We start from the raw sequence: 27,292 nt of genomic DNA, 5'->3' as shown, positions 1-27,292 counted from the left end.
TCACCAGCTGGGGTGATGCTGTGACCATTTTTCACTGGTCAGTGACCTGAACCAGATCTGAACTGGCCATTGCACTCTGTTGCTGACTTCTGAGCTACATACATATGCAGCCAGCTCTGTTAGATTAACTGCTGGGAAATGTTTGTTTGAACATCTCTGATTTCATCTTGCTTCTCTCTTCAGCACAGAGAGGTGTTTCCCTCTGGGTCCAGAAAATTATTTAATCTCTCTGCTGGACCTATCAAATACTATGGGTAAAGGAAAATTCCATGTTCCTCCCACTGCTACAGGCAAATTAGGTATTGGGTTTGGTGGGACACTTCCCATTTCTACTGAGGTGCCTAGCTCTCCTGTAATTCATGCTGATGAACATGAGATTCAGTGGCTGGAGTTGCTCTGCTGCGAAACAGGTGTGAGGAGAGGCTTGAGCCCTTAGGGACTGCACTGGAAAGAGAGGCCTTTATACAGGCCCTGGAGAACCTGTCACAGCAGGTGTTGACCCACGTCTTCTCCAGAAAAGCCACACTGCCCAGTCTGCATTTCTTTCACTACCGTCTTTTGGTGCTGCCTTCCTACTGATTCCCATATGAGTGTCTGTCTTACCTTCTCAGAGACTGTCCTTTGAGGTCCAGACTTTTTCTCACTTTAATGCTATTTCCCTTTCCTGTCATTTAACTTCTTGTGGTGAATCCCAGGCTGTGGAAAGCCAGGTCCTTCAACTCTAAAGCAGCTCTGTCAGGAAAACTGCTCATTGCCCCTACTTGCAGCTAAGCTAATCCCCTAAGCTCCCTAGTCTACATAGAAGACACTACTGCATACCCCTGCTTATCTGCCCATTCACACCTTTTAACTTATGCTCTCGCACGCATGCCTTTTTCTTTCATTTTCCTGCTCCTTTCATGCACCCATAGTCACCACTGGTGCTTTTCTAATGTGCCTCCAAAGTGACAGTAAAGATCTGAATGGGAAACTTGCCATTTATCAGCAAGGTGGACACCTGTGCTTTTGTTGCTAAATCATGTTCCTGGTAAGGCTACAAGAGACAGAAAGATCAGAGGTGGATTTATGGGATCCCAAAAGGAGCTCTGTGCTCAAAACTGATGCCCTGTGTGGTGCTTAGACACTTGGAGACAATCTTAACTTGGCTTCACTGTAAGGCTTTCTGCCAAGCCTGCACATCAGGCCTGACCATGACCATCTCTCTTCCCACTGGCTCTTGCAGTAGGTAGTCATTCCTTCTGGTAGCTGTTACACCAGTGAGATGATTTGTTTGGGGGTTTCCCAGCATCCCCATAGTGATTCTGTCAAGACTTCATGTGGATAAGTGAGTTTTAGCAAGTGTTTGGGCTTGTAACTGCTGGCCAACTCTACACTGTTTCCAGCAGCTCTTGCTTTCTCTCTCTGCTGTTCTCTTCTGCTGCATTCCTCTGTCGCCTCTTCACAGAGATCCAGCTCACAGGGTCAGGCAGTTCTCCCTAATCCTACTGAGAAATATGCCCTCCAGTGAATCCTCAGGTTTTATAGCTAACTCCATCTTAATGGAAAGTTGATTTCAGTTTCTGTTGCTTCCTGTTCTTGGGAGTCCTGTTTAGGGGTTTAGTTATAACCTCATCACTAATTAATCCATTTCTGTTTAGCCACATATGTCTCCATGATGTACATTAGGAAACTATGTGAAGCACCGAGAGAGAAAGAGGAAAAGGTAAAATGGTGGGGTCTTAACCCTTGAATTCTACAGACCACACCATGAGGGTGGTGGTGGGGACCACACTGCTGGGTGTGCTTTGTGTCAAATGAGAGTTAATGCTATATCTTACTTGGTCCAAAACATCCTTGCAATTAGTAGCTGTAAGGTTGTAATCCTGCTTTCAGAAAGTACAGTAAAAATAAATAGCATTGTTCTGGGCTCTCAGAAACCCCATGTACTGAAAGGGATCCAAAGCAGCTTGGATGGAAGGAACACCGGCATCCTCTGCCAGGGTGTCAGAGGCGACTCTGATAGCAGAGCAAGGGGTAATGGTTTTGAGCTTAAAGAGGGTACATTTAGACGAGATACAAGGAAGATTTTTTTTTACAATGAGGGTGGTGAAACACTGGCACAGGTTACCCAGAGTGGCTGTGGACGCCCCATCCATGGAAGCATTCAGAGTCAGGTTGGATGGGGCTCTGAGCAATGTGATCTAGTTGAAGATGTCCCTGCTCACTGCAGGGGGGCTGGACTAGGTGACCTTTAAAGGTCCCTTTCAAGCTGAACCATGCTATGATTTTGTAATGATCCAAGCCTGAACCAAAGCCCTGGATCTGTGCGCCAACAGACCATGGGCACATTTAAAAGGGAAAATGCTGTGGGTTGTGTTTCTCCTTTCCTTAAAGGTTTGGGGGTCCAAATCTTCCTCCGTTGATTGATCTTCCTCAAATTAGCATAAAATGTTAACAAACCCAATCCTTGTAGGGAGCATTAATGATGCTAATGCTGTTACTTGCATGTTGCACTGATTTGGCTGTTTCTTTTCCCTCTCCGGTGCAGAAGATAGAACCACAAAGCCCAACAGGCTCACCTGGCGTCATGCAGCCTGTCTGCTCCAGACCCTTGCAGGCACCTCATGAGATACATGTCCACGCTCCCAACCGAGGGGAGGAGAATGTCTTCAGCCATCTCCCGTTGCATTCGCAGCAGCTCACAAGGACCCCATATCCTATGATTCCCATTGGGGGCATCCAGATGGTCCAGGCAAGACCAAGCAGCCATCCCAGCTTGGTGCCCAGCTCAGTTGTGTCCCTGCAAGCGGGGTACTTTGCCTCTGGTGGCAGCAGCTTCGCGGAGTTCAGCTGGGCTCCCAGGAGGGACAAGGGATCACAGGTCCCGCAGGAGCCATCGTCAGCGTCCGTCTCCCCGGTTGCAAAAGTTTCTAAATACACACTGTCCCCAGAGCTTACGAGTGGTGGTTACTTGGAAGAGAAAACAAGGACTAGTGAGCTTCAGCAAAAGACAGACCAGGAGGAATACAGGGTAAAAAAGTTCGCTGAGTCTAGCCACGCGGAGCAGGCAGGCTGCTCGGCATCCCCAGCCAGCCCCAGCACATCCGACGAGCACTCTCCAAAGCCTTTGACAAGTGGGGAAGAACCCTTGAAAAAAATGGGCAAGAAGCAATCTGGCAGCTCGAGCACTTCTTTTGAATCATCCTGCACTTTCATCTCAGATCTCCCCTCCCAGCCGTTGGACCGAAGCAGCAGCACCGGCTGCCTCTCAGAGCCCTCACCGAGCCATTCACACGCCCAGCCATTCTCTGGCCGGAGGAGAAACCTCTCTGGAGAGCCCAGTCGCCAAGGAGGAACCTCCAGGAAGAGCAGTCCACACCTAGAGCACGCAGATTTAGGTCAAACTCAAAAAAAGGTGGATGAAAACACGGGAAGTACTTAAGCCTCCACCATCTGTTCCACCTTTAGGCTTCCTATGTAAAATCAACAGACATTTTCAACACTATTTCCTTTAGTATAATCATTGCTATAAGAAGCACTCTAGTGAATGACCAAACCCATGGAAAATTCCTGGTTTTCTTTGTCCCAGTCTGGTATTATCTCCACATGTATGCAGTTACTTGTGCCTTTTTCTATACCTTTTGTTGCTTGAAATGTACAAAACTGTTTGAGGCTGTGAATATTTTTTTAGAGTTTTTTGGAAAGGGGTTTGTTAGACCTTGTCTTTTTTGCCATTTAGGTGTGCATAATTATGGGCCTGAGAGATGCAGAAAGGAAAGGGTTAAGCATTTTAAGAGGAAGAAGATGCACTGAAAACAAAAACAAACCAGAAAAACTTTTTTTATATTGATTAAATGATTAAAAAAACCCCACAAACCAAACCCTTGCTCCTGTGTACAGAAGTTTATGATTCATATTTATTACATGCTTTATTTAATTCTCGCAAAGTGCTTGGTTTTTTTTTCTTGCATCCCTCTGATTGCCTATGGTTGTGCTTTAAACAGTTGAGACTGCTTTACATTTGAAAAACTTGTTTACCCTGAACCTGTAAATGAAACTAGCACTTCCCTGACTAGGGGGAGGTTCGTTCGCAGCGAGAGAAATTGTCACGCAAAAGAGAAAATGAATCTTGAGCATCCCTCCCTCCTGCAGAACCCATCAAAAAGCACTTTTCTAAAAAGGGACAAAAAAAGGTTCCTCTTCAAAGATTTAACTGCAAGAACATAGGAATGTATCGAATGTAGACCCAGTGCCAGGAATGGTGTCTCTCGCTGGACGAGCCGGCCTCCTGCTTGCTTTAATCCTTCCATCCTGTGCCCGCTCCCCACGTGCACGGCCGCTCCGCGATGCTCTACATCGCCCCGGCAATGTCATGCCTGTGCCTGAGAGCCCCTCTTTTCTGGGGTTTGGAAGCCCTCTGTAAACCCTCTCCCTTGGTTTCAAAGTGGAAGTAAACTCAGCCTTGCAACCATTTTCCCTCTGTAATTTTTTAGTTGCTGACAAGCTCCCTCCATCCCACCCCCACTCAGTCCTGGCTGGTTTGGCTTCGTTGAGCTCTAGGGATGCAGGAGCAGTTTGTGCTCTGCTCGTTTGCACACCTGCGGTTCTGTAGCTTACGAGTGACTCTGTGTCTTATTTTAATTTTATTTATTTATTTAAGTGGAACATCGCAAACGTAGTCCTTATTGTGCAGATGGGCCCTTTTTTGGTGTTTTGGAAGAAAAAAGTTATGATGCTGAGTGGTTCATGTTTGCAATCAGCTTGTTATGCATGCACAGTAACTTTTTCCAGAGCAGATTTTTAATGATGACCATTCACAGCAGAGCGATGGCCTCTACTGCCAATAGATACGATACCAAATACCGGGAGACCCGATGGAGCCATTCCTCTCTGTCACGTTAACACACTTTTTAAAATACAGATGTTAAATATATTTGCCCTATCAGACAGCAGGCTCTTTACTACTTCAGAGGGTTTTCTGGTCTATGGAATCTGTACAAACCTCTTTTTTTTTTTTTTATTTTAACAAAAAAAAAAAAAAAACAAAAAAAAAAAAAACCAAAAAAAAAAAGATAAATATTTAACAAGTGGACCAGTTCTTTCTTCTTTTGGAGCTGTTCCAGTTTACTGGGTACGTAATACACTTTTTTAAAAAAATAAAAAAGAAAAAAAATCAAAAGAAATCAAATAAAAATCTGAATTAGAACATATTTCCTTGCCGGACTTGATGAGCTATGAACTGTTCCCATTTCATGGGCAAATAATATAAATTTTTTAATAATCTTCTGTGATTATTTTTTTTTTTTGCTTTACTTGTAAAGGGAATTAAGTACAAAAGAAGATATCATGGAAATAACATTAAGCCTGTGACATTGACCAAAACAACATCCAGAACACATTTATACCTTAATTAGCACTTTTATCAAGTTTCCCTTTTTCCCATCTCCCCCTCTTGTCCCCAAGCCTGGAAGCTGGTCCTGCTTTCAGACCTGTCCAGATCCCACAGCTGCAGCAGGGGCTGGGAGCTCCGTTCGGCGTCACAGCTTCTCTCAGTGAAACTCTTAAGCACCAGCTGAAATCCTGCATGTGCTTTAAGCGTGTGCTTCATGTCAAGCATGTGCTTTAAGCGTGTGCTCATGTCAAGCATGTGCTTTAAGTGTGTGCTTCATATCAAGGCGGCTTGGCAGGGGCTGCTCAGGCAGGGTCTGTGTGAGCACCCCTGGAAACCATCTGCCAAATGCAGTGACATTTGGGCTTTCCTGGCTTCTGCCACATTTCCCCCCTCCTTGCCCTTGTCACACTCTTAACATTATTCCGAGGTAGCTTTTTGTATTTAATTTTTTTTTAATATATATATATATATATTGAAATTGTACATAAAAAAAAAATAATGCAGCAGTTGTGCACTCAGCGTCCTGGTTTTGTTAGGTGCATTTGACATGAGCTTTGGGCTAGATCAAATTTGCTCGGCTTCTTTCTGTAACTGTATCTTAATCCTTGACCTGTTGATACTTTGCAAGGGGTTTGGTTTTTTTGGTTGTTTTTCTTTTTTCTCTCTCTGTCATTTCTGGACAGAGGGAAAAAAAACCCACCAAAACACCAAACCTCAAAAGTAATTACATTGGTTTCTTTCTTTTGTTGTTGTGTTTTATTTTTTTAATTATTATTATTATTATTTTATTATTATTATTATTATTTAAAGTGTTTCCAGCAGCTCAAGATGAGTTGAAGCTTTCTGCATCTCTCAGCTGCAGAGCGGCTGGGCTGGCAGCGGTGTGTGCAACTGTCCCCATGCCCCCACCCACGGCCAAAAACCAATGTGGGGAGAGGAGCTTGGGAAGGGGCCGTGCAACACTGAGGTGCCCCCCAGGGCATGTGACAACTCAGGAGCTGGGCAAAAAAAAAAACAAAAAAAAAAAACCAAGGCTGTGCCGAGTCTTGACCCAGTTTGACTTCTCAGCTGTGGGCAGCGCGGGGGAGGCTCTGGCTGGGGTGAAATGGTGCTTCATGCTATACCTACCGGGTGCGATATGGCCTATTCGACAGGCAAAAAGGATCACAAAAAAATAATTGATATTTAAGGGCTAATTATCACACCGACAGCTCAGAGCTCTGCGGCAAGGGTGTCCTCCTCCGCACCAGCACCAGCATCTCCGTCTGCGGGCAGAGTGGGCATCCCCAAGGGCAGCCCCAGCCCAGCTGTGAAGTTATAGTGTGACCTTGTGTGACTCGTGCCCTGCTCCCACCCCACACTCAGCCCAGGGATGCAGCGATGCCACTCCACCAAGTGTCCTAGAGCCACGCATTGCTTACAGCGGGGTCAAAGAGTGGCCGTGGCTGGTGGCTGCCTTTCCTGGCTGGAGCAGCCCTTGGCTTCCCTGGGTCACACTTGGAGAAAGCTGTTTGCAGATCAAAGATTTTAATATCACTCTGGGTGTCTGTTCTGTCTGCAAAATAGGGACAATAAATCCCCACTTACTTTCCACAAGGGCTGCAGGGGTGGCTACATTTGTATCTTGTACAGGCGCTTTGCAGAGCAGTTAGCAGTATTACTTGAAAGGGAATATATTAATAATGCAAATAGACAAATTAAAAACCAGAGCCCAATCCAGCCTTTTCATCCGCAGGTGGAAATAAAATCCCCTGCTTTTCTTATGGCAGAGGTTCTTAAATTGATAGTCTGTGAAGGCATGTGGCCCCCAGAGACTGGCTGCTCCTCCTCGTTATGTAGCCGGTTAATCAGCCCGACCCCTGCTCTGAGATTTCCTTCCCTGGTAAGCTGTTCATGTAGCTCCCGTGAATGCAGGTACTCAATAGCAAATGGATGCTGTGGCATCCAAGAAATCATTCTGCACAGAGGACTTGGCCCGTGCTCTTAAGTAACTCTTTGAAGCAGCCAAGTACCAAGCCTTACTATAGCCAGAGCTAATAAAGCACTTGTATGTTGGTGTAAGCTGAAGCATTTCTGGAGTTTCAGTAACTTCTTTGTGCTTAAACATGCATTTAGCTTCTTTTATCAAGGTTACAGGACTCAGTGTCTTGCAGGACTTAGCAGACCATGGGAGGAGGAGAGGGGAGCAGTTAGCTCCCCAAAACGACCCTGTGCCTTGAATCAGATCCCTGTCAGCTCTAATTATTCACAGGTTGTTGGCTGGATACCCAGGAACTGCAGCAGGAAACTCTTAAAAGTAATGATGAAGTAGCTGTGACTTTACGACTTCTGACTGGGAAACGTATTTCATCACCTGCTCCAAGAAGGTGACATTTTCAGCCCTGGTGTCTATAAAGTTACGCTCCTCGGCCAGCACTCGGGCTCGCTGATAAAGCCACCCGCCAGCCCCAAACCCTGCTGTGGCTCAAGCCGTGCCAAGCTGCTGGGCTTGCTGCGAGTGCTGCCCACTCCCGTGCCGAGCCCAGCGCTGGATGCGCAGAGGATGCTGGCTGGCAGTGCCGGGGGTGCCGCCTCAGCCGGTGTCGGCATCCAAGCACCTGCCACTCCTCGGCCACCAGCTCCACCGAGCCATGGCAGGTGCCACTGGCCACCTCCCCTGCGCTTTTCGTTCACCTCCCCCAAAAAATCTGCAAAAGAGGCGGTTTTTCCCTTAAGACAGCTTTCACTTTCACCTGGGTTTTGTTTCAAAACCACAGAAACAGCAGCACCTGAACAAGCAATATACTTGGTCACACAGAAGTCATTAAAATTATTCCAGTTTTCATGCAAAATCCTGGACAATTTGATCTAGCCCTTTTCTGCTGTTCTTGCAATAGCTTTTCACTTGCTTACTTGGTTTCATCATGTGCTTTTTTTTTTTTTTTAAGTATTTCCATCTATTGCACAGTATTTACAAATAAAACCATATTGTAAATTATTTACAAAAAATAAAAAAAAAATTCAAAATCAGTCCTGATGGCATAAAACCAATCTGTTTTCATTACTGAGATATGATGGCACTTACGATCACTTTAGTAAATGTAATGTAAAAAATAATAATAATAATGTGTACGCAAATTTAATATACATGGTCTCATGTAAGATAAATATTTGCCTTTTTTTCTAAAAGGTGTATGTATTCTGTAAGTGGAATAGTCTGTAGAAAGTTTCTATATGTTCTTAAAATGGCAATACATTCCAAAAAAGGTACTGTAAATATGTACAGCATACAATGTAATTTGGTAGTTTTGCCTGTAATTTTATTTTAACTCCAGTTTCTACACTTGCATCTTGCAATGTCTGTATGGTTATATCAGTGCAAAAAAAAAAAAAAAAGCAGGTAAAAGCACAGTCTGATGTAAAAAAAAAAACCACAAAAAACAAACAAAAACCACAAAAAAAACAAAACAAAACGAAAAACAAAAAGAAGAAAAAATACTCAGTATTTGATGTTTGTGACCCTTATTGTAAATGACATCTGTACTGTGAATGAGAAGTTTTTACAAGCATAATATTGCCTTTACTACAGCTCAGATTGTCTGCTCAGTCTGAGCGTATTTTTTAAAAAATAGTGTGTTGGAATAAATTTTAACGTCCCAACATATTACTACTTGCATGACTGGCAGTCTTTAATTTTCATTTTATTTAGCACAGTCAGGGACCTGGGTTGTAAAATGACGGAGGCAACTTCAGCTAAAGCAGCGCTAAGCTGCAGTCACCCCTTCCAGCACCCCGGGTGCCTGTAAAGTGCTGCTGTAATAGAAATGCCACAAATGTGGTTTTTTTCAGTATTTCCTCCTTGCAGTGCAGGGGTAGCCAAGCAAAGGCACACTGTGCTGCTCTGGTGGGGCTCTGCAGAGGCTGGGCTGGATTCAGTGCACTGATCTGAGACCATCTGCAGGAAGCAGCGCTGGGTTTGAGTTTTTAAGAGGTGTCTTTCCTTGCTGGATGCCCCAAAGCCTGGGATGCTGCCCAGCATCCCACCGTGGCTGCAAATGCTGTGGGGGCTTGCTGGCTTTTCTGCTGCCGGGTGAAGCAGCATGCCCTGCCAGAAAGCCAAGAGGACTGCTTTCCCCACTCCCTCCTGTCCCATCCCTCCAGATGGTTCTTCCCCCTCTGGCCAGGCTTGGGCGCTTCTCCCCACCGCATCCCTCCTCTCCTCCTCTGCCCTGCCATCGTGCGGCAGTGCTGCCTGCCCCTCTGCCTGGGGCATCCCTGCCACAGGGCCAGCCGGGGTAAAGCAGCCCAAAAAAGGGTATTTTGGAATCTGCTGCCCTCCTCGTCCTGCTCTGCCTGCTCACCCTGCCAGCGGGGAGCGGCTCGGGGGCTTCCTGCACCCCCGCACCCCTGTGAACCCCAACCTTTCCAACCGTGCTTTCCAGCTAATGCAAGCCTCGGTGCAGCAGGCATGCATCACTTCTCGGGAGCCAGGCCTGCCTGAGGCTGTTTCTACCGCCGCGCTGCTGGTGAAATGAGCATGACATTGGGGGGGGTGGGGGGAAGGGGGCGGGGGAAAGAAAAGAAAAAAAAAAAAAAGCCTGTAATTTCCCCCTGTTAATTGTCCTTCTAGTGAAACAGGCTGCCCTCAGCCCATCACTTCTCTTTATGGGTCAGTAAACCCTTCTGGGCAACTTCCCACCTGCTCATCCTCACCCCATCGCCTCCAGCGGTCTGACCAGCCTTTGATGGACGTTTGCAGACAAGTTCAGAGACTGAAGCAGGGGGGCTGGTGGAGGGAGGCTTTGTAAAATGGGTCAAGGAAGGAAATCTCCATCTGATTTCTATCTGTGACCAAGCAGCTGGGGCTGCATTAGCCAGCAGAACCAGCTGCTCCTTGGCCAAGTATCAGAGCCTGTAGCATGAATAGTTGGCTTCTCTGGCACTGTGTTTTCTGACACAGTGGCTGTGCTGGGTAGGAGAGGTGAGGGAAGGGGTCTCCATTTAGTCTCACAAAAGCCACATTTCTGCATGAAGAGGAGGGAGCAGTGTTGGTGTCAGGGTGCAAACCTCTGCCTTCCTCCTCTCCTAGATCTGCCTGGCTTTGCAGCAATTACTGGTTTTTAATTTATTCATTGCTCACTCAGGAGGAAGTAGTGTACCAGTCCCCAGCACTCAGCTGGGGCAGCAAGTCCCTGCTCTGTGCCTCAGTTTCCCCAACTACAGACAGCAACCATGGCTGCCTCATGCAGCTATGAGAAAACTCCAGTGGTTAAAGCATATGCAACAGCAAGGCATAAGGATGCACAGCTCTGGGTAACATCTCCCCAGGGGGGGTCCTGTGTTGAAAAGGCTTAGAAAGCTTTGGGTGGTAGATGCCATAGCCCTGTTCCGAAAGCCTGCTAGGTGCAGTAGAAGTGGATCTAGCATTTTGGTCTGTGCATCCAAAAGCCTCTGTGGGACTAGGGAGATGTGTGGGAGTCAGGGCTTGGGGAAGGCTGGGTCCTTTACTGCCTGAATAACACCTTGTATTTTCCTTTATGGTGGTTGAAGGCAACAGGTCTTGGCTGGAGGCTGTGGGATGGTGACATTTGTTCCAGATACGCTGCTAGCCCCTCCAGTGTGTGCTTTAGCCACTGAATGGAGGAATGATTTTTCCTTTTTAAAAAAATAGTTTCTCCAATGCTCAAAAACAGAGAGGCTTTAAAGGCAGCCAGAGCTGTCTGGAAAATGCTGCAGCTAAACCCTGCTAATCTCCCAAACCTGGAACCAATTTGGTTTACATGAATCTCCAGAGTGGCTCCAATTAATCAGGTGTCCCAAGAAATTCCTTCCCCCTAGAGAATCTTTGTTTTCTAGACACAGAGACCAAACATTTCCTCCCCTGTCAATCCAAACATAGTATCAAAATATTAAGAATCCTTTGGCTGATGTTACAGGCTGGTTAACCCCTGGGAAATGCTGTTACTGATAGCCGTGTGAAGCAGGGAAGGCTGTGATGATGCTGTAGGAAGTTTGAACTCTCTGTTCATCTCTCTGCATCTCTCTGGGAGGCTGAAATTTCTGCTGCTCTTCTGAAATACCTGAGTCCCAGGGCGAAATGGTCTTTACTTCTCCCCAGGTTCAGCCTCAGCCTCCCAGCAGCTCGGGAGCTTGATTTGAGAACCTGCAAAGATTAATCCTTGTTATAACCAGGCCTTTATGTGCATTGCAGGCATAAAAGCACCTTCAGAAATCTGTACTCCTTGACCTCTCACAGGGCTCTTGGCTGAAGAAGGAGCCAGATTACCGAGCCAAGGGATGGGGTTCAGCTGCACTGTGCTGGAAGGTGTATCCCAGTATCACTACTGGGAAGAGCTGGTGATCTTGTGTGGAGAATGAGCTGGATGGCTTTAGCAAAATAAAATTAGTTTACCTGCTTTCAATCACTCTGCAGTCTTGCACCAAGCTGTGGCAAAGGGAGCTGCTGGCGTGGGAGGAATAACGGAGGGGGAAGGACTGGGGACAGGGATGAAGTAATGTCTCCAGGGGGATGCAGCAGGACTGAAGCCCAGACAAGGGTGGAGGTGGGCAGGGGCGACTGTCCACACCAAGATCCAGCCCTGCCAGCAAGTTTCTGGTTGTTTACTGGTTTTGCTTTTCCGCACCAGCATCAGTGCAAAGGGCTGCTAGTGCTGCCCTGAGGGGTGGAGCTGGCAGAGCTTGCTGGAAAAGAGCTGGGAAAGAGCTGAGAACCACTGAGGAGGGTGTTGGTCTTCGGCCCTGGCACAGAAGGTCTGGGTTGAACGGAGCTCACACAAAGCTTGTGAGGAATGGTGAAGGAGTAGGTAAACCTTGGGTCTTCGTTGCTTCATCCTGGAGCTCTGTTTCTGACAGACATCTGGGTGTAGCAGCAGCCCCTCACTCCAAACGTCTGCCATTGAGTGGCTTTGATCTGTCGCTGGCCATGGGCTTCCAGAAGGAGAAATGCCTTTGAGGCTTTGGATTTGATGGGTTTTCTGGAGCACAGGACTATTGCCCAGTGCCCCTGATGTCTTCAGGAGCAGCTCTGGCTGTGCCTGTGCTCCTAGCACCCCTCAGAGAAGCATGTCCTAAGCCACAGGGAGCCCGTGGGGCCATTTCATCTGCCCTGGTCGGCTTTGATCCTGCCAGTGCCTCAGGGTGTGACATGTTGGAGTTGTGTCATACAGGAAGGAGAGGAGACCCCAGGGCTGAGAGGCTCTGGGGATATCGGGGCTCCGGCGAGAGATGGAGAGGAGGGATTGCTGGGGAAGGACACGGCCCTTCCTGCATCTGCCCCACATTGCCTGGCTGTGTGGGCAGCTGGAGGGAGGACAGGGCAGGCACAGAGGGAGAGGGGCTGCTGCATGGCCAGGGACAGCTCGTGGCAACATGTGTGGGTGGGGGGAAGCAGCCCCCCAGCCCCCTGCCCGCGGGTGAGCTCAGCCTCTTCCCCACCGCGGCCAGACGGCTTGGGGCTGGGAGCCGGGGCTTTCTGCCGGGAGGTGGTTTTGCTGGAAGAGCTGGCATGGCCGCCACGGGCTGATGCTTGTTGTTATGACAACAAGAGGAGGCTGCTGTGTGCAGAGCAGAACAGGGGAGGAAGGGAAGGAAAAAGGATGGCAGCAAAGAAGGTCTGAACCAGCCAGGGCTCAGGCAGAAGCACGGGGTTAGCATGCATGGTGCAGGGATGGAGGACAGGGGTGCAGGGATGCAGCCAGCATGGAGCACCATGAGAGGTAGGGCTTTATGCCTCCTCCCATGGTTCATGACACCACTGTGCACAAGAAGGGTCTGAGCGTGCCTGCAACGCTACATGCCAGCAGCCTAAACCCTGCCAGCATGTGCGTGGCTAATGGGACCTGTGCAGTGGGCAAAACCGGGGGAAATACTGCCTGATGTGACAGACTACTGATTACTGCAGCAGATCACTCACGGGGAGCACTGGCAGGTGAAGCATGACTTCATTCTCCTTACAGACATTTCTTGGACAGTTAGCAAGACAAATAAAATCACCTAATAACAAACTCTGTGTCCTGTTGGAGTCACCAGTGCCCCCTCACAGCCTCTCCTGCCCAAAAGGGGGTCGGCATAATGCAGGAAGCTGTCAGGGTAAGTCCATAGTGTCAGCTTGTGCTTTTCATTTTAATCAGATGTCTCATACTGTGCAGTTCTTTGTAAAAACCACAGCTCCTGGACCTAGAAGATTAAGTGAAAACCTTGGCTTCCATTGTTAGAAAGATGCAAACAACTGTATCCTCTGGGTTATGGAAGAAAACTTGGAACTGTGCCTCCTGTGTGCCTGCCAAGAGGGATTAACACCCATGCAAAATTCATGACTCTGCCATTGCCTTCCTGTGACACCTCATCACATCCCTTAGGAATGTGGCCCTGACTTTTTTAAAGTGAGCATAAAGTAAATTTTCAAGACCAGACAACATAAAGGCTGGTGTAACCTGGTCTGACCTCCTAGCTGACCCTGCTCTCAATTCGCTTCCAAACTGGATTATCCTATGATGCCAACATGTACATCTCTGTGTGGGCAATGGGTTAAAGCCTTCCAGGTGCTCAGAAGCTACGCTGGAGGCAACACCAGCCAGACATTGCTTCTGCACCCCTGTGCTTGGGAGCCTGGGGGACTGTGAGCCCACCACATCCTGCTGCCGCTGCCCTCTCCCAAGCCACAGTGTTGCGATGACACCAGTAACTTGCCCTTATGGCACACCTTTAACTAGGTAACCAAAAAACACTTTAAACCTAAAAAAACCAACCCCCCCCCCCCCCCCCCCCCAAATGTCCCTGAGACATGAATCAGCTTTATTCTTCCTTGATTACAGATCAACTACAGAGAGGACAGGGTTTCAGCAAGAGGCGGCAGTGGGTGAGAGCATATTCAAAGTGTTGTTTATCTCAGGTCTTCCTCTGTTTCAGCTGCAAGCTGAAAGGCAGCTCAGGCCACAGATATGCCTGCTTGCTTCAGTCCTAAAGAAATGCAACGTTCCAGCTGAAATATTTGGGTTAGGAGATGGAATACTAGGCTCCCAAAGAGAGGATTGGGTTGTGCTTTGAACATTTGGTTAAACCTTTGGTCCTATAAATATGTGAGCACTGGGAATTCCCAGGCACACGCATGCCATCGCTAGCCTGGGATTGTTCAGTCCTGCAATGTACTTCACTTACAGCTTTTTGCTCCTGGAATCAGGTTATTAACTGAGAATCCAAATTTTCACTTTAAAAATAGATTTCTGAGTGTTGTGGCTGTGAAAAAAAACATGACTGTATTTCCTAACATAAAGCAAATATGAAGAATTCAAAATGTATTATTCTTTTAACCTCATAACATTGAAGACTTCACTTGGGACTTTTCAATACACAGAGCCAACAGTGCCATGTCTGAACACTAATCCCCTGCAGAGGGAATCTCCAATTTTAAGATCTTTACTACCTACCAGGTTGCAAATTTATTTAAGGAGGCAAGCTACATAAAAATCAGGTAGTGTTTTAAGGAGTGCTGTACTCAAGGAAGGTCTTTTCATATTTTCTGACAAGCTCCATAGTTCTGTTCTGGGGCATGTATTGCCCAGCTGGTGGCTGATGGCATGTGAGCATCCCAGCTGCTGGCCCATCACTCAGACAGTGCCATCTGGCAGGTGAGAGTGGGGAGAAAAGGGGATAAGGGTTATGGGGAAGGTACGTAAGAGATGCATGAGGAGGAGGATACCCAGGACAGATGGATCAAGGTATAGGGGAAAGCCTCCAAACTGTGGATCCACGTTGCTGAGTGGAAGAGCTCAACTTCTTGTGGTAGACACTGCAGCGCTGGCTGATGGCATGTGGACATCATGGCTGATCGTCCTCTGGGACAGACAGATAGGCCAGAAATTCTCCTCCCAGCTTGTTTTCTATGCCTTCCTGCCTCTTCGTGAATGTTTGTGTAGTTATCACCCGCTTTCTGAACTCCCTCTTCAGAAACAAACCCCACAATTCCCAAACTCTCATGTGGCACCAGAGGCTGGTACTTTAAATTCTTCCCTCACAACCCAGAAAACAGTGTGAGACTCACAGGCTTCTCACAGCAGAAAAAGTAATGGCTATTGCTAACAGCAAACCTATCCTCACAGTGCTTTTATATATCTGACTGGAGACCTAATAAGCACTGAATTGGTGTGTGATTTAATGGGTCAAACTTCAAAGCTGCCATTTCAACACCTAATTCACTCATCTAGACTAATAACTGAAATGGGTGGCATTTTTTTTATTTCCTTCTAGCAATTTATTATTTACCCAGTTGCTTTACAGCTCCTAATTTAATAAGTGCAATAACCCAGGGGTAATGCTTCAGGAAGGAGGAGAAACTGTAAAATCCTACAATCTCTCCTATGAACTGCTTTGGTGGACACCAGAGGTCCCATTATAACATTTTAAGCCCCTTATGCCATTGGCAAGTAAGAGATCTGGAGTGTTGTGCATCGTCAGGCAGCCTCCATCTCCAAAATGTGCCAGCAGCTGCTGAAATGGAAGAATGGCAGCGCTGGCTCTTCTGCTGTGGATTTGTGTCCTGCAGAGGCATTAAGCGTGGCTGACTATGCAGCAGAGATGGGCTGCTCCCCTGCATCGAGCCAAAGGGCACCTGCGGAGGGCAAAGCACACCTCCTTTAGGCAGTGGGGCTCATTTCTGGGGTCTCCTCCCCATCCAGGGATGTGCAAGAAGGAGCAATGAGCCTGTCTTAACGTAATTTCTTCCTGTGGGTTAAAATTATACCCCACTCTGCCTTCCAGCAAGGCCGAGTCATAAGTCCTAGAGGGTTACTTATAGAGGTCTGGAGGATGTTTCGTTGGGGGATGATCGAGGATGGAAGTTTCCAGACTCCTTCCAGGGACATGTGGATAGCTCTGTGTGTGAGGGAGGGATCCCAAAGCACATTATGGTTCTTAACCTCCATCGGCCCAACAAGCAGGATAAATGAGAGGTCTTTCTGCCCTTGTGCTGTGCTGACAGCTTCTGCACTGCTGGATCATCAAGAACTGCCCATTTGCTTTTCTGCTAGCTTCATCCCACCTGAAGCATCCTTTAGGTCATGCAGCTCCACGGGTCTCCTTGGATATTTCTCAGCTGTATCAGTTGGGAGAAATCTGAGCTGAGCTGTCTCACCGAGATATTCTTCAGGCGTGATTTCTCTGAGCTGTTGCATTCAGATATGCTCGAAGCACAATCTGCCGTGTTTGTAATAACCACCATCCTTCCCCTTCCACATTTCTCATCCCTGGATTTCAAAGCATTTTTGCAGACATTAAAGAGCTGTTCCCCAGAACCCCAGAGGCTGTGGCTAAACCGAGCTTGCTCTGAAATGCTCCCGCTGTTGCTGTGATACCAGTGAGCGTTCGCACCAGCCGCTAGCCTTTTTATTACAGCCTAAACTAGCTCAGAGGTTAGGTCATTTTACAGATAAAGAACTGAGCCAGAGATGTGACTGTGCTAAGATCTTACTGTTAGCCACTGGCAGAACAAGGGATGCTGCTTAGGATTCATCATCTCTTTAGGCAAACTCACATCCTCCTTTTCTGCACTTACACCATTCTCCCCTGCCTCCCCCCACCCCCCAACTTATTCATCCTTCAGGCACTGGCCGTGCTTTTTGCAAATGTGCAATGTTGAAAGCATTATGGTGTTTTGTAGCCTGCCCGTTAATCAGGCAGTTCTGCAGAAGGGGAAAATCCTAATAAACCTGCAGCAGGTTCCCCTGCTGCTAATTAATTTGATCTATTTTCCTCTGTTTTTAAGTGGGAAAATAGCAGTGATCCTAGCTCGTGCTCCAAAGCCACATTCCTGGCCCATGAGCTATTCCCAAAAGACAGCTCTGAGAGCATCCAAGGCAAAAGTGCAGCTCGGTTTTCCTGACTGTGGTGCACAATGAGAAGGGGCTGCATTTCCCATTTTGGGCTGCTGATAATTGAAGCCAGCAAAACCTGCCGCCAGACCTTGATTTTAGAGGTGGTTAGGCAGGGACCTGCCTGGGCTCCAGGCCACGGGGCTGGGCTAAGCTAGGGAGCAGTGCAAGCCATTGCCGGTCCTGGGGCACAGCAAGGGGGTCATACCTGGGACTCTAGAGGCAGACAGATGCTTCAATCACAGCCTCCGCTGCTGAGAGAGGAAGGGGAGAGGCACAGATGATCTGCATTGGCATGGAGAGGTGTACAGGGCTGGGCTGCTGGTGCTGTGTCTGCTTGGGGAAAAAGAGCACAGGCTGGGGAGGACGAGGCTCAGCCCATGCTCAGCCAAGTGGTGCACGCTGCAGGTCTGGTTATGTTCTCACCACACCAGCCTCAAGGTGTGCTTGAGCCAGAGACACCTGGAACTAATGCGTTCCGTCTGAAAGTCATGAGCACAGTGGGAGGGTGAAGAACCACAATGGTGCGGGGCTGTGCTCCTCGCTGGGGCTGTAGGCACAGCGACGAGATCAGGCTTCACAAATCTGATCACTCTGTAAGTCCAGCACATCCTAAGAAAGACCTACCTAACCCCTGCCCTGCAGCTGGAATTGGAATGGGCACAGAGCTGATTCTTTCTTTGAACCTCTGCTTTTCACCTGTGGATGGCAAAACTGTGGAGCAAAGTACCAGATCCCACAGCTGAACAGCTCCAGCTCTGTGCATGTGCCTCTTGGGAGTGCTGGCAGTGAAGGCATGCAGCCGGGCTGGGCTGGGGGTGAAGGGGAAGGGAAATAGCTGATGGGCTCCCTTTTCTCACTATCAACAGTTCCCCACCCTCTGCCACCGTGCAGTGGGGTGCAGAGGAGTGTTATCTGCAGAGCACCTGCCAGTGTAACTGTTTCGGGGTGTGCACCCAGCCAGAGCTGTTTGGGGTGAACATTTGACTGCAGAGACCCAGGCTGATCTGTGTCCGCAAGGAGCTACATGTGACAGCTCTGCGTGCATGAACAGATAAATATGCACCTGGTTTAACTCTGGGTCAAGGTGCACACAGCTTTGCCAGCTGCATCACTGCAAACCCTTTGGTGCCAGCACCCTGCCTCACCAAAGGGACCAGCACCACCTGCCCGCTCTCCTGCCCCATGATGGACATTGTCACCATGTGTCTGCACTGGAGACATCCACCTGTATTGCTCCCTGGCAGCAGTGGGCTGGGAGGTGAGTAAAGGGGGCTGCAGGTTCAGCAGCCTTTGCTGTGCACGGTGGGATGCACAGCTCTGCGATGACAGGGCAGGGCAGCACAAGAGGATCAAGCCACAGAAGCAGTGAGGGTACTGTTTAAGCCGGGTGCAAGGAGGATACTGCAGATGATGGAGGTATTAGTGGCTATTTAACCAGGCCTGGGCAGCCTTTCTAGGGGAGATCACCTGTGTGCTGCCTGTGAGGCCATCCATGGCTCTGTCTGGGTACCCATGGCTCATTCCTGGGATCTTTGCAGTTTGGGCTGCTGCTCCCATAGCCAGTCCTTTTGCTTTTATTTGGCTCTTGGCTGTGGTTGTGCCTGCCTCAAACCTGCTGGACTGGTAGCTGTGGAGGTGGTTTCAGTGGCCATCGACAGAAGACAGGCTGAACGTCCCAGTTGATTCCCCACGAACTATCCATTGAGAGGCAGCAGGATCTTGGTGGCCAGGTTTGAGTCACTCCAGACACAGCTTGTGGCTTCCTGTGATGATGTGCCACATCCCCAGTCTGCCGTGACACTCGGGCAAAAGGAATCTCTACTTGGGTTTCCCAAGTTGGGACCTACCTAGATCTGGTCCCTGTCACAGGCTTCCTTCATTCTCCTCATTCTGCTCCTTTCTTGTCTAAAGATGGTCACAGCCCACCACAGTCACCCTTTATGGCCCTTGGACCCTCAGCCCCAAACTCTGTGAGGTACCCGGCCCATCAGCATCCCTGCTCTCACCTTCAGCCAACCCTTGAGCACCACCACCTTGACAATAAATTCTATTTTCCCACCAGCCCTGAACACAGAACAGCTAAAATCAAACCAGTCATGGCCATCCCCAGTGCCACCAATGTCCGTCCACCCCTTGCAGTAATGGAAATATTTGCCCTTGTTTCTGCAGAGCAGTAGTGATGGAGTGGAAGCTGTTCTCATCTCAAAGGCCAGTGTTTCCTGGGGCTGGTTGCTGCCATCACAGACATGACGATTCCTCGATGGCTCGGTAGGGTTTGCAGTCTGCACAGAGGTGGCTGCGTGTACCCTCCGGCCCCGTCATCGCTGCCTGTCTAATGGCTGGATGGTCTTACAGTGGTGATAAGAGGGGATCGGATTGCTGACAGATGGTATTAAAATGAGCTTGCAGGAATGAAACATGAAAAGATTGGATTAGCACGGGTGTGGGTGCTCATGCCAATTACTGCTGGAGCGCAGCCCCACTCCTAGCAGCCCTCCATCAGGCAGGTATGTTCGGCAAAGATTTCTTTTTAAGAGAAATTAATGGCTTTTCTTGAGCACTCTTGTCTCTTTAATTAAATTGCCTCAGGAAGCTGTCAGTCAGGCCGTGAGAGCTGCAGACCTGCTGCCAAGCAGCCATTCGGTCAAGTGAGCATTTTGTGCTCATGATGCTTGGGAAGGAGCCAGACTCACCATTCGCCCCCATGGGGGTGGCACTGGGAGCGGGGCTGGCGATCTCCCTGTGCCTCAGCCGTGGGGCTGGGAGCAGGGCCTCTGATGAAGAGCATCACCCTGGAGAAAAAAAAGACCCTTATGGGCTCAGCTGTTCCCACAGGCATCCCTGAGCATGGCACGCAGAGAAGAAAAGGGTTTGAGGCCCGATGGAAGAAAGGATTGGGTCTTGGGGTTTGCTAGGTGTTCCTCTAGCCCAAGTCACATCTTCACAGTGCGCAGCGAGTTTCCCTGGTGGGGTCTGTTTCTCCCAGCTGCCCTCATCCACCATGCCATGGAGTTGGGAAGCACCCAGACCCTCTCCTCTGAGAATTATATTCCTCCAAGCAAAACAGGACCCTTTCCAGCTCCCTGTAGCCCAGCAGCGACCCCCAGCTGTCCCCAGCTTGGTCTTCCTCTGGACAAGCACCCCACTTGTCACCTCGGCTGGAGGGCAGGCTGGAGCCGCTGGGCAAGGGGAGCAGGAGGAGGAAGATGCCCCTTCCCACTGTCTCTGTCCTACAGCCACATCGAAGGACAACTCCCTGGCATGAGCTATTGATAAAAGGGTCAAACCAAGTTTTCCGTTGCCCTAACACCAGGCTGTTTGGTGCCGGTTATGCTACAAGGGAGATGGCTGTGGTGCCATCCTTCCTGGAAAACTGAAGCCTCCCAAGCTAGAGCAGCGGGGCAGAAGTCGTGGTTTCAGGGCTTCTCTCCCAGACACACTCCCTCCTTCACTTCAGCAAACCACTACCTTGCCTTGGGGCTCCATTTCCCACCCCTGAAACACAGATTGCAGCCCCCTTACCTACATAAGGAGAAGCAGAACCCCCCGGGGATCAACAGGGAGATGAACGGGCTGGGGTGCCCGGCTCGGGGCAGAAGCAGGGCCCTGGCACGGGGCACGGGTGCTGACAGTGTTGGTAGGGCACCAGCTCCCCGCGCTGCATCACCCGCACCAGGGTCGGGCCCCAGCTCTGCTGCCAGCTCAGCTGGGCACGGGGCTCTGCCTCACTTAGACAGTGAATTATGCGTGTCCACAGAGTGCCATCTAGTGGGTTTTTATTTTATCATCGATATTTCCTTAAAAAAGCTGTGTTTCCTTAAAAAATACAGCACTGTACATAGGATGCGTGTCCGAGAGGAGAAAACAAACTAATTAATGCAAATTTTCCCTATCGCACACTCTCCCAGAAGCTCCTTTCCAGTTGTGTTTTTGCTTCTCCCTTCCTTGCATAATGTCTGCTTTTTTTTGGCATGTTATCAATCTTGATTTAGAGTGGAAGCTCCACAAGGAAAATATTGCATGTTTTCACTTGTATTTAAAGAGCCCTGTAAGTCAGTGGTACTACAGGGTGGATAAGTACTGTAAGGTCTAGATCCTTTTGTGAGAGACCCTACAGAAATGACTACATCTTCTCTAAACCTACTAGTGCATATATATACGTGCATCTCTGTGGATGTGATTACGTGTGACGGAGAGGGAGCAAGAGAGTGTGTGCTTGCACTTGTTTAAGAGTCCATTTGCATTTCTTTGAAAATGCAAAGTATGTCACTGCAAGCACAGGTATGTGTGGGTGCCTGCCCAAGGCACATATGTGGGTTCCTCCGAGGGACAGATGTGTGTTTCTCCATGCTGGTGGCACTCCACATGAAATGCAGGGGACAATTTGGCTCCTTGCAGCATGTCTGTGCTCTGCTCTGCCTGTCTCTCCTTCAAGACCAAGAGCCTTGCACCAGAGCAAGCCTCATCCTCATGCTTATTCCACACTGGAGTCATTGGAAGGGTCACTGTGAAAAACTCTCAAGTGCTTTTATAGCCTAATTGTGTCCTTGAAGGTCCCCATAAGTCATGGGAGATGCTGGGCTGCATTGAGAGGACCTATTTGGAAATCACGAGTCTGGAAGGGGGAGACCAACAATAGAGATAAGGGGAGACCAAGGATAACGGAATTGGAGCTGGTTTTAAGGCTGCAGGAGGCTTGGCCCTCTGGAGGCCATGTAAGCTATGATCAGGATTTACCTGGGCCCCTCCATCTCTCCCTTGACCATATGCATACTCCCAGCCCTTTTCACCCAGCAGCTGGTCCAACACCAACGCCTGAATCTGCCAGCTGTGGACTCTGCTGTTCTGTGTGGGCTGGTACAGAGAAACTGGAGGATGCTCCTTCAAAGAAATGCTGAAGTGGCATGGGCGATGCACCTTCCAAGGCTCAGCCCCCAGACCAGTGATCGGTGATGCTCTCTGCATCAGGGTGACCACCTAATCAGGTCACCTGTACTAGGAAGGTAATGTAATATTTTCTTGAAACAGAATGTCATAGAGCAGTGGGGAGAGGCTTAATTTGCTGAAAAATCCTCAAGTTTGACAAACATTTATTTCTGTGGTAAGATAAGGGTGGGTGGGAGGCAATGCCATTGTAGCTACAGTATGCTTATGCATTAAATAGAAAGTAGGACACTGTGGTTTAAGCACCGTATGTACATATTTTTAAATATATGTATACACACATATGGTTGTGGTTTAACCCCAGGTGACAATTAAGTACCACAGAGCCACTGGCTCCCCGCCACCCCCACCCCCCTGCAAGTGGAATGGGGAGGAGAATCAGAAAAAAAGTATGACCTGTGGGCTGGGATAAGAACAGTGTAATACTTGAAATAAAGTAAAATGTAATACTAATACTACTACTGCTACTACTACTAATAACAACAATAATTGTAATGAAAAGGGAGATAACAAAAAGCAAAAGAGAAATAAAGTTCAAGGGGGGAGGGAAAAAGTCTAACAAAAATCCAAGTGATGCACAGTACAACTGCTCACCACTCGCTGACTGATGCCCAACCAGTCCCCAAGCAGCGATCCCCCGCAGTTTACACACCAAGCATGATGTCATATGGTATGGAATATCCCTTTGGGCAGTTCGGGTCAGCTTTCCTGGCTTTGTTCCCTCCTGGCTCCTTGTGACCCCCCCATCCATCCTGCTGGCAGGGCCTGAGAAACTGAAAAGTCCTTGACTAGTATAAACACTACTTTAGCAACAACTAAAACCATCACTGCTATCAACATCATCCTCATACTAGATCCAAAACACAGCTCTGTACCAGCTACTAGGAAGAAAATTAACTCTATCCCAGCTGAAACCAGGACACCCACAGACACACACACATGCATATGTATGTATAAAGTATTGTTTCTGATATTTTAAATATATGTAGCAGAATAACTGCTAGACTGAATTATTCTTCCTACTCTACAAGTATGGTGGATGGCTGATATATTCTGGCTGTTGAAAGAGGTACGAGCTGGCAGAAAAGGTGCTTCCCCATCCACTCTCTCTTTGCGCTTAGAGTCTGATCAACTGAAGTCTTAAAAGTCAGAAAAAAATAATCAGTTTATTAAAATCTATTGTCAAAAATTGACCCTAAATTTATACTTTCTTGTAAAATGAAATGATAAAGGTGGGTCTGCCAGAGTGGCGTTATGTCTGCTGCCTTTTGTGGGTACAGCGAATCTCTATCCGAGTGTCAGTCCTAGATAGCATTAGTCATATTTTACTCATTACTTACTCAAATCACCACCCACAAATGAGTTGTGTGAGGAAGAGCTGAGCAGAGCCCTGAGAAGCCGATAATGTAAAATGATAGATACCTGGCTATCTCCCTAGCTTTATTTGCACACTCATTATCAGGATACCTGATACAGCCTACATCTGCCCCATGGCCGCAGCCCGGAATGCCTGCCTGCCACATCGGACCTAAGGTACGGCTGTGTGGCAGCAGGGCCTGCCCATGATGTGGCTGGGTAGTGCTTTGGAGGGTTAATCCAGGTCAACATGAGTTGTCTCCTCGGTGGCATTTCTCTGTTCTTCCTCCTACCCAGGACAGCCCGATGCAAGGGAGAGAGAAAGGCAAAGAAAAGCTTCACTGAATCTCAAACCTGGTTGGAGGTTTGCATTCCCAAGTGGGATCATTGGGCTTGGAAACATTTAGCTTGGCTCTGGCTTTTGCCTCCGCACTTTTGGCTGCTAGTGGTCTCTCTTGTTTGCTGTAATTCACCCTCAGATAGTCCCAGTGCCCGGAGGAGCCTCGCTGTTAAAAGGCTCTGTGTTTATTCACTGGAGCAGCCTGTCGCTCCAATCAGGCAATTCCTGCTCATGTTTCTCTTGCAGGGGAAGAAAAGAGCAGTTGTTTAATTTATTCCAAGTGAGTTCCCCTTCTCAATGAGGCTGATGATAACGATACCATGGACCTGTGCAGATAGGGGAGCGCAGCCACATACGACAGATGTGAGTCACCAGCAAGCCATCACCGCCACTTCTTTGGGACTGGCCAGCACTGCCTTAGGTCCTCAACAGAAATTTCCTGCCTGTTAGTAAAATTACACCCAGGTGCAACTGGTCAGTGGGAAGCCACAATCACAAGAAAAATACCTTGGGTGCTGAGGTTACTTTTGGGATTAAGGACTTTGTGGTGTACTCCATCCATGGTGGGCCCACAGACATCATCACAGTCCACCGTCCTCTTTCTGGGAGAGCTGGGCTCGTGGGTGGGGTTTGCATTTGAGGCTGGCTCAGGCTGTTGGGCACATGCCATAACCTGACACACTGTTTATCTAAAACATATTCCAACTTGGACCAGTCTGTTCTCAAGAGACCTTGGCCACAGCCAACATGGAAGCAGCAAAGGGGCCCCTTTGGGAATTTGGCCCAAACAGAGACAAAGCTGTTGGTGGTGATCCAAGAATTTTAATTGATTCTGCCAACACACACACACCCCTCAGCACTCCAAGGGGCTCAGTGTTGGCCCACGTGCGCGAAATCTTGCCCCAGGGGCCTGCTAGTGTTGTGAATTGCTGGCACACTCAACAGGCAGCACTAGGGCTTCAATGGAAACATGGTGGAGAGGCCCTGCTTGGTACCAGCTGCCAGCATCTGCTCCCCTGGGGAGACCATGTAGACATTAGAGCATCCAGACAGGATCTGTGGAGAGCAGTCACAGCAGGGACGCCGCTGGCTTTGCCTACATGTGAGGGGTGACACACAACCTTCCTTCAGCTCTGGGGCAACTGGTTGGGCATAGCTGCTCCCAGACCTACAGAGGCAAAATCACCAGAGGTTACTAATTAACATCTCTGGCCTTTTTACACCGGCATCCTTGGGATGCTGTGAGTGCAAAGTGTGTGTGCAACAGGGACCTGGTACGCTAAACTCAGCACAGGAAGGCTTTGCAGCCATTTTGCACTGGCACAAGGGACCCAGAGAAGGATCAGCCCTCAGGCTGCCTGGTAGTCTCTCCGAATTGAGGCGGGGATGAGGGAGTGGGGCACTGGGCTGGATTCACTGTCTCTAATTAACGTGACTCATCCCTGCTTGCTGGGATGAAGCTCCAACTGCTGCTCCACTTGCTGCCCCTCAAAAAGTGCAGGAAGAAACACCTTCATCTGAGGGCTGCTGGGCTGAGGGAGTGAAGCAGCTTGGAGGGAATATAGATTCTGCTGATCTGTACGAAGGGGGGCTGTTTATACTGGGTTAGTATAAGCAGGTTCTATGCACAAAGTATTTTTCTCCAGTCTTCCCTGAGTCATCTGGGACCTGGTGAGCTCAATGGTGCCACTTGAACAGCCTTTGACATGTTGATTCTGGTCCCAGCCCAGAATGGGGAGAAATGAAAAAGAACAGGAAAATTAATGAAACTTCTGAAAAATCTCTAATTAATTGGCTTTTGCTTGACAGGGGGCACAAGAAGAAGTTTCACTGCTTTCCTCCAGTGCAGTTTCGGGAGTCTCTCACTGCTTCTCTTCCTGCACATGAGCCACTGCTGTGCCAGACAGATCGGGAAACAGCTCGGGAAGTGCCCGACTTTCCGTGGAGCATTGCCTGCAGCTCTGCTCCCAGTCCTGAGGCTATGATACCGTGGGGTGCCAACGCTTCAGGAAGCTCCTAACTGGAGCCTGTAGCTCTGGCGTGTTGAAGCCATGCGGCATTGCAGCCTCTTTAAGCCTGCCTTACATCACCATGATAGAGCAAGCAAACAAAATGTGTGTAATCAAGAGAGGCGAACGTGACAAGAGCGATAACTCACATGCCACTCTGCTTGCTCACCCGGAGTAAGTTAGGCAGAAGCTATATATAGAAGTGAGATTGCTAATAACTGGCACGGGAAAGCCTTCAGTGTCTCCATTCAATTCATTTACACCTCCCACAAAGAAGACAAAGCAAGCCTCTTTGAAGGACTGCCAACCTGCTGCCATCTGAGTCAGTCATGCTCAGCCACAGCCTCCACTGCAGCCTCCGCTACCCTCTGTCATGCACGTCGAGGGCCAGGCTCACGGTGTGGTTACCTCCAGGTGAACTGCTGCACCAAGGCCTTGCTCGTGTTGCTAAAATCAGCATCTGGCCTCCCCACCCCTCCACCCATTATCAAGACCCCCAAATCCTCTGGTTCAGCTAGAAGCCAGCATGGGAGAAGATAATCTACCTTTGATTTTGGAGCTCCCTTTGTTGGTCAGACTTCACAGGCTCCTCGGTGAAGGTGACCAGCACTGAGCTAACCCCAGCAACATGCTGCACATTAACTAAATGCTGAAAAGTTTCTCAGATGTCAGAAAAGGGGATGTGTTTCAAGCATCTGGACATTTCCCGCACCACAGTATTTTAATTGCTGTATAAATAAGTATTGTATGTTATAATAGCCTTCTGCAGTTGATTGGTAGCCAAGGAATGTTTGAGACACAAGAATTAATAGCCCCACCTGGGTTTTAGGCAAACACTGTCCTCCATGGGCCTTCTGGAAGGGCCAGTGCAAGGCTCGGGCTGGGTACTATGTCGGGTACACCAAAGGTTTGGCAGCTCTCTGCCAATGCGGTTTTCCAGGCCCTTTGCCATGGCCTTGACTGGGGCAGGGAAGCTCAGCTGAAGATGTATGACTGGCCTGGGAGAGCCCTGAGGTGCGCTGCAGGGTGACAGGCTGACCAAGCAGAGATGCCCTGATTACAGAGCAGCAGGCAGATGTGAATAATTTTTGATTCTTAAGAACAAGGCTGGGATTAAACCTGTTGGCATAAAAACAAGTCCACGCTGACAGCACTGCTGCAGCCGCTGCCTTGCAAGGCAATAAGGAGGCAAATGTGAGATGTCGTCTGGTCCTGCGCCTAATAGGAAGGCAATTAATATCAGAGCTGTGATCAGTGCTGGACACACATGTCCTGGCGATTTTGGACAAGTCACGCAGGACCTGAACTGTAAAGTTACCTGAGGCTGTACGCAGTTTGCCTAATTGAGGTGTCTAATTCAAGCGCTACCTGCTGGAAATCTTCCATGCCTTGCCTCAGGGATGGT

At 48.7% G+C, this 27,292-nt stretch overlaps 2 protein-coding genes across 10 annotated transcripts in view; both read left to right on the top strand.

The window, feature by feature from the left end:
- Positions 1-8,836, top strand: part of HIVEP3 (HIVEP zinc finger 3) — a 287,505-nt gene extending 278,669 nt beyond the window's left edge. For 6 of the 8 annotated variants that reach the window (XM_080379503.1, XM_080379499.1, XM_080379501.1 and 3 more), the window contains one exon: positions 2,528-8,836. In XM_080379503.1, the coding sequence (XP_080235629.1) occupies positions 2,528-3,421 (894 nt within the window). In that variant the 3' untranslated portion in view covers positions 3,422-8,836. Of the gene's footprint in view, positions 1-1,637; positions 1,703-2,527 lie in introns of all 8 variants that reach the window. The other 2 variants (XR_013926807.1, XM_080379504.1) reach the window with 2 other exon arrangements.
- Positions 8,837-9,930: 1,094 nt separating this feature from the next.
- EDN2 (endothelin 2) overlaps positions 9,931-27,292 on the top strand; it is a 42,052-nt gene continuing 24,690 nt past the window's right edge. For both annotated transcript variants that reach the window (XM_080381259.1, XM_080381258.1), the window contains exon 1: positions 9,931-27,292. This exon is cut by the window's right edge and continues 19,191 nt beyond it. The gene's annotated coding sequence lies outside the window, so the exon portion shown is untranslated.

Source organism: Falco punctatus (genome assembly GCF_963210335.1).
Source record: "Falco punctatus genome assembly, chromosome: 3".
NCBI classification, from domain to species: domain Eukaryota; kingdom Metazoa; phylum Chordata; class Aves; order Falconiformes; family Falconidae; genus Falco; species Falco punctatus.
This window is presented reverse-complemented; position numbering and strand designations above follow the sequence as displayed.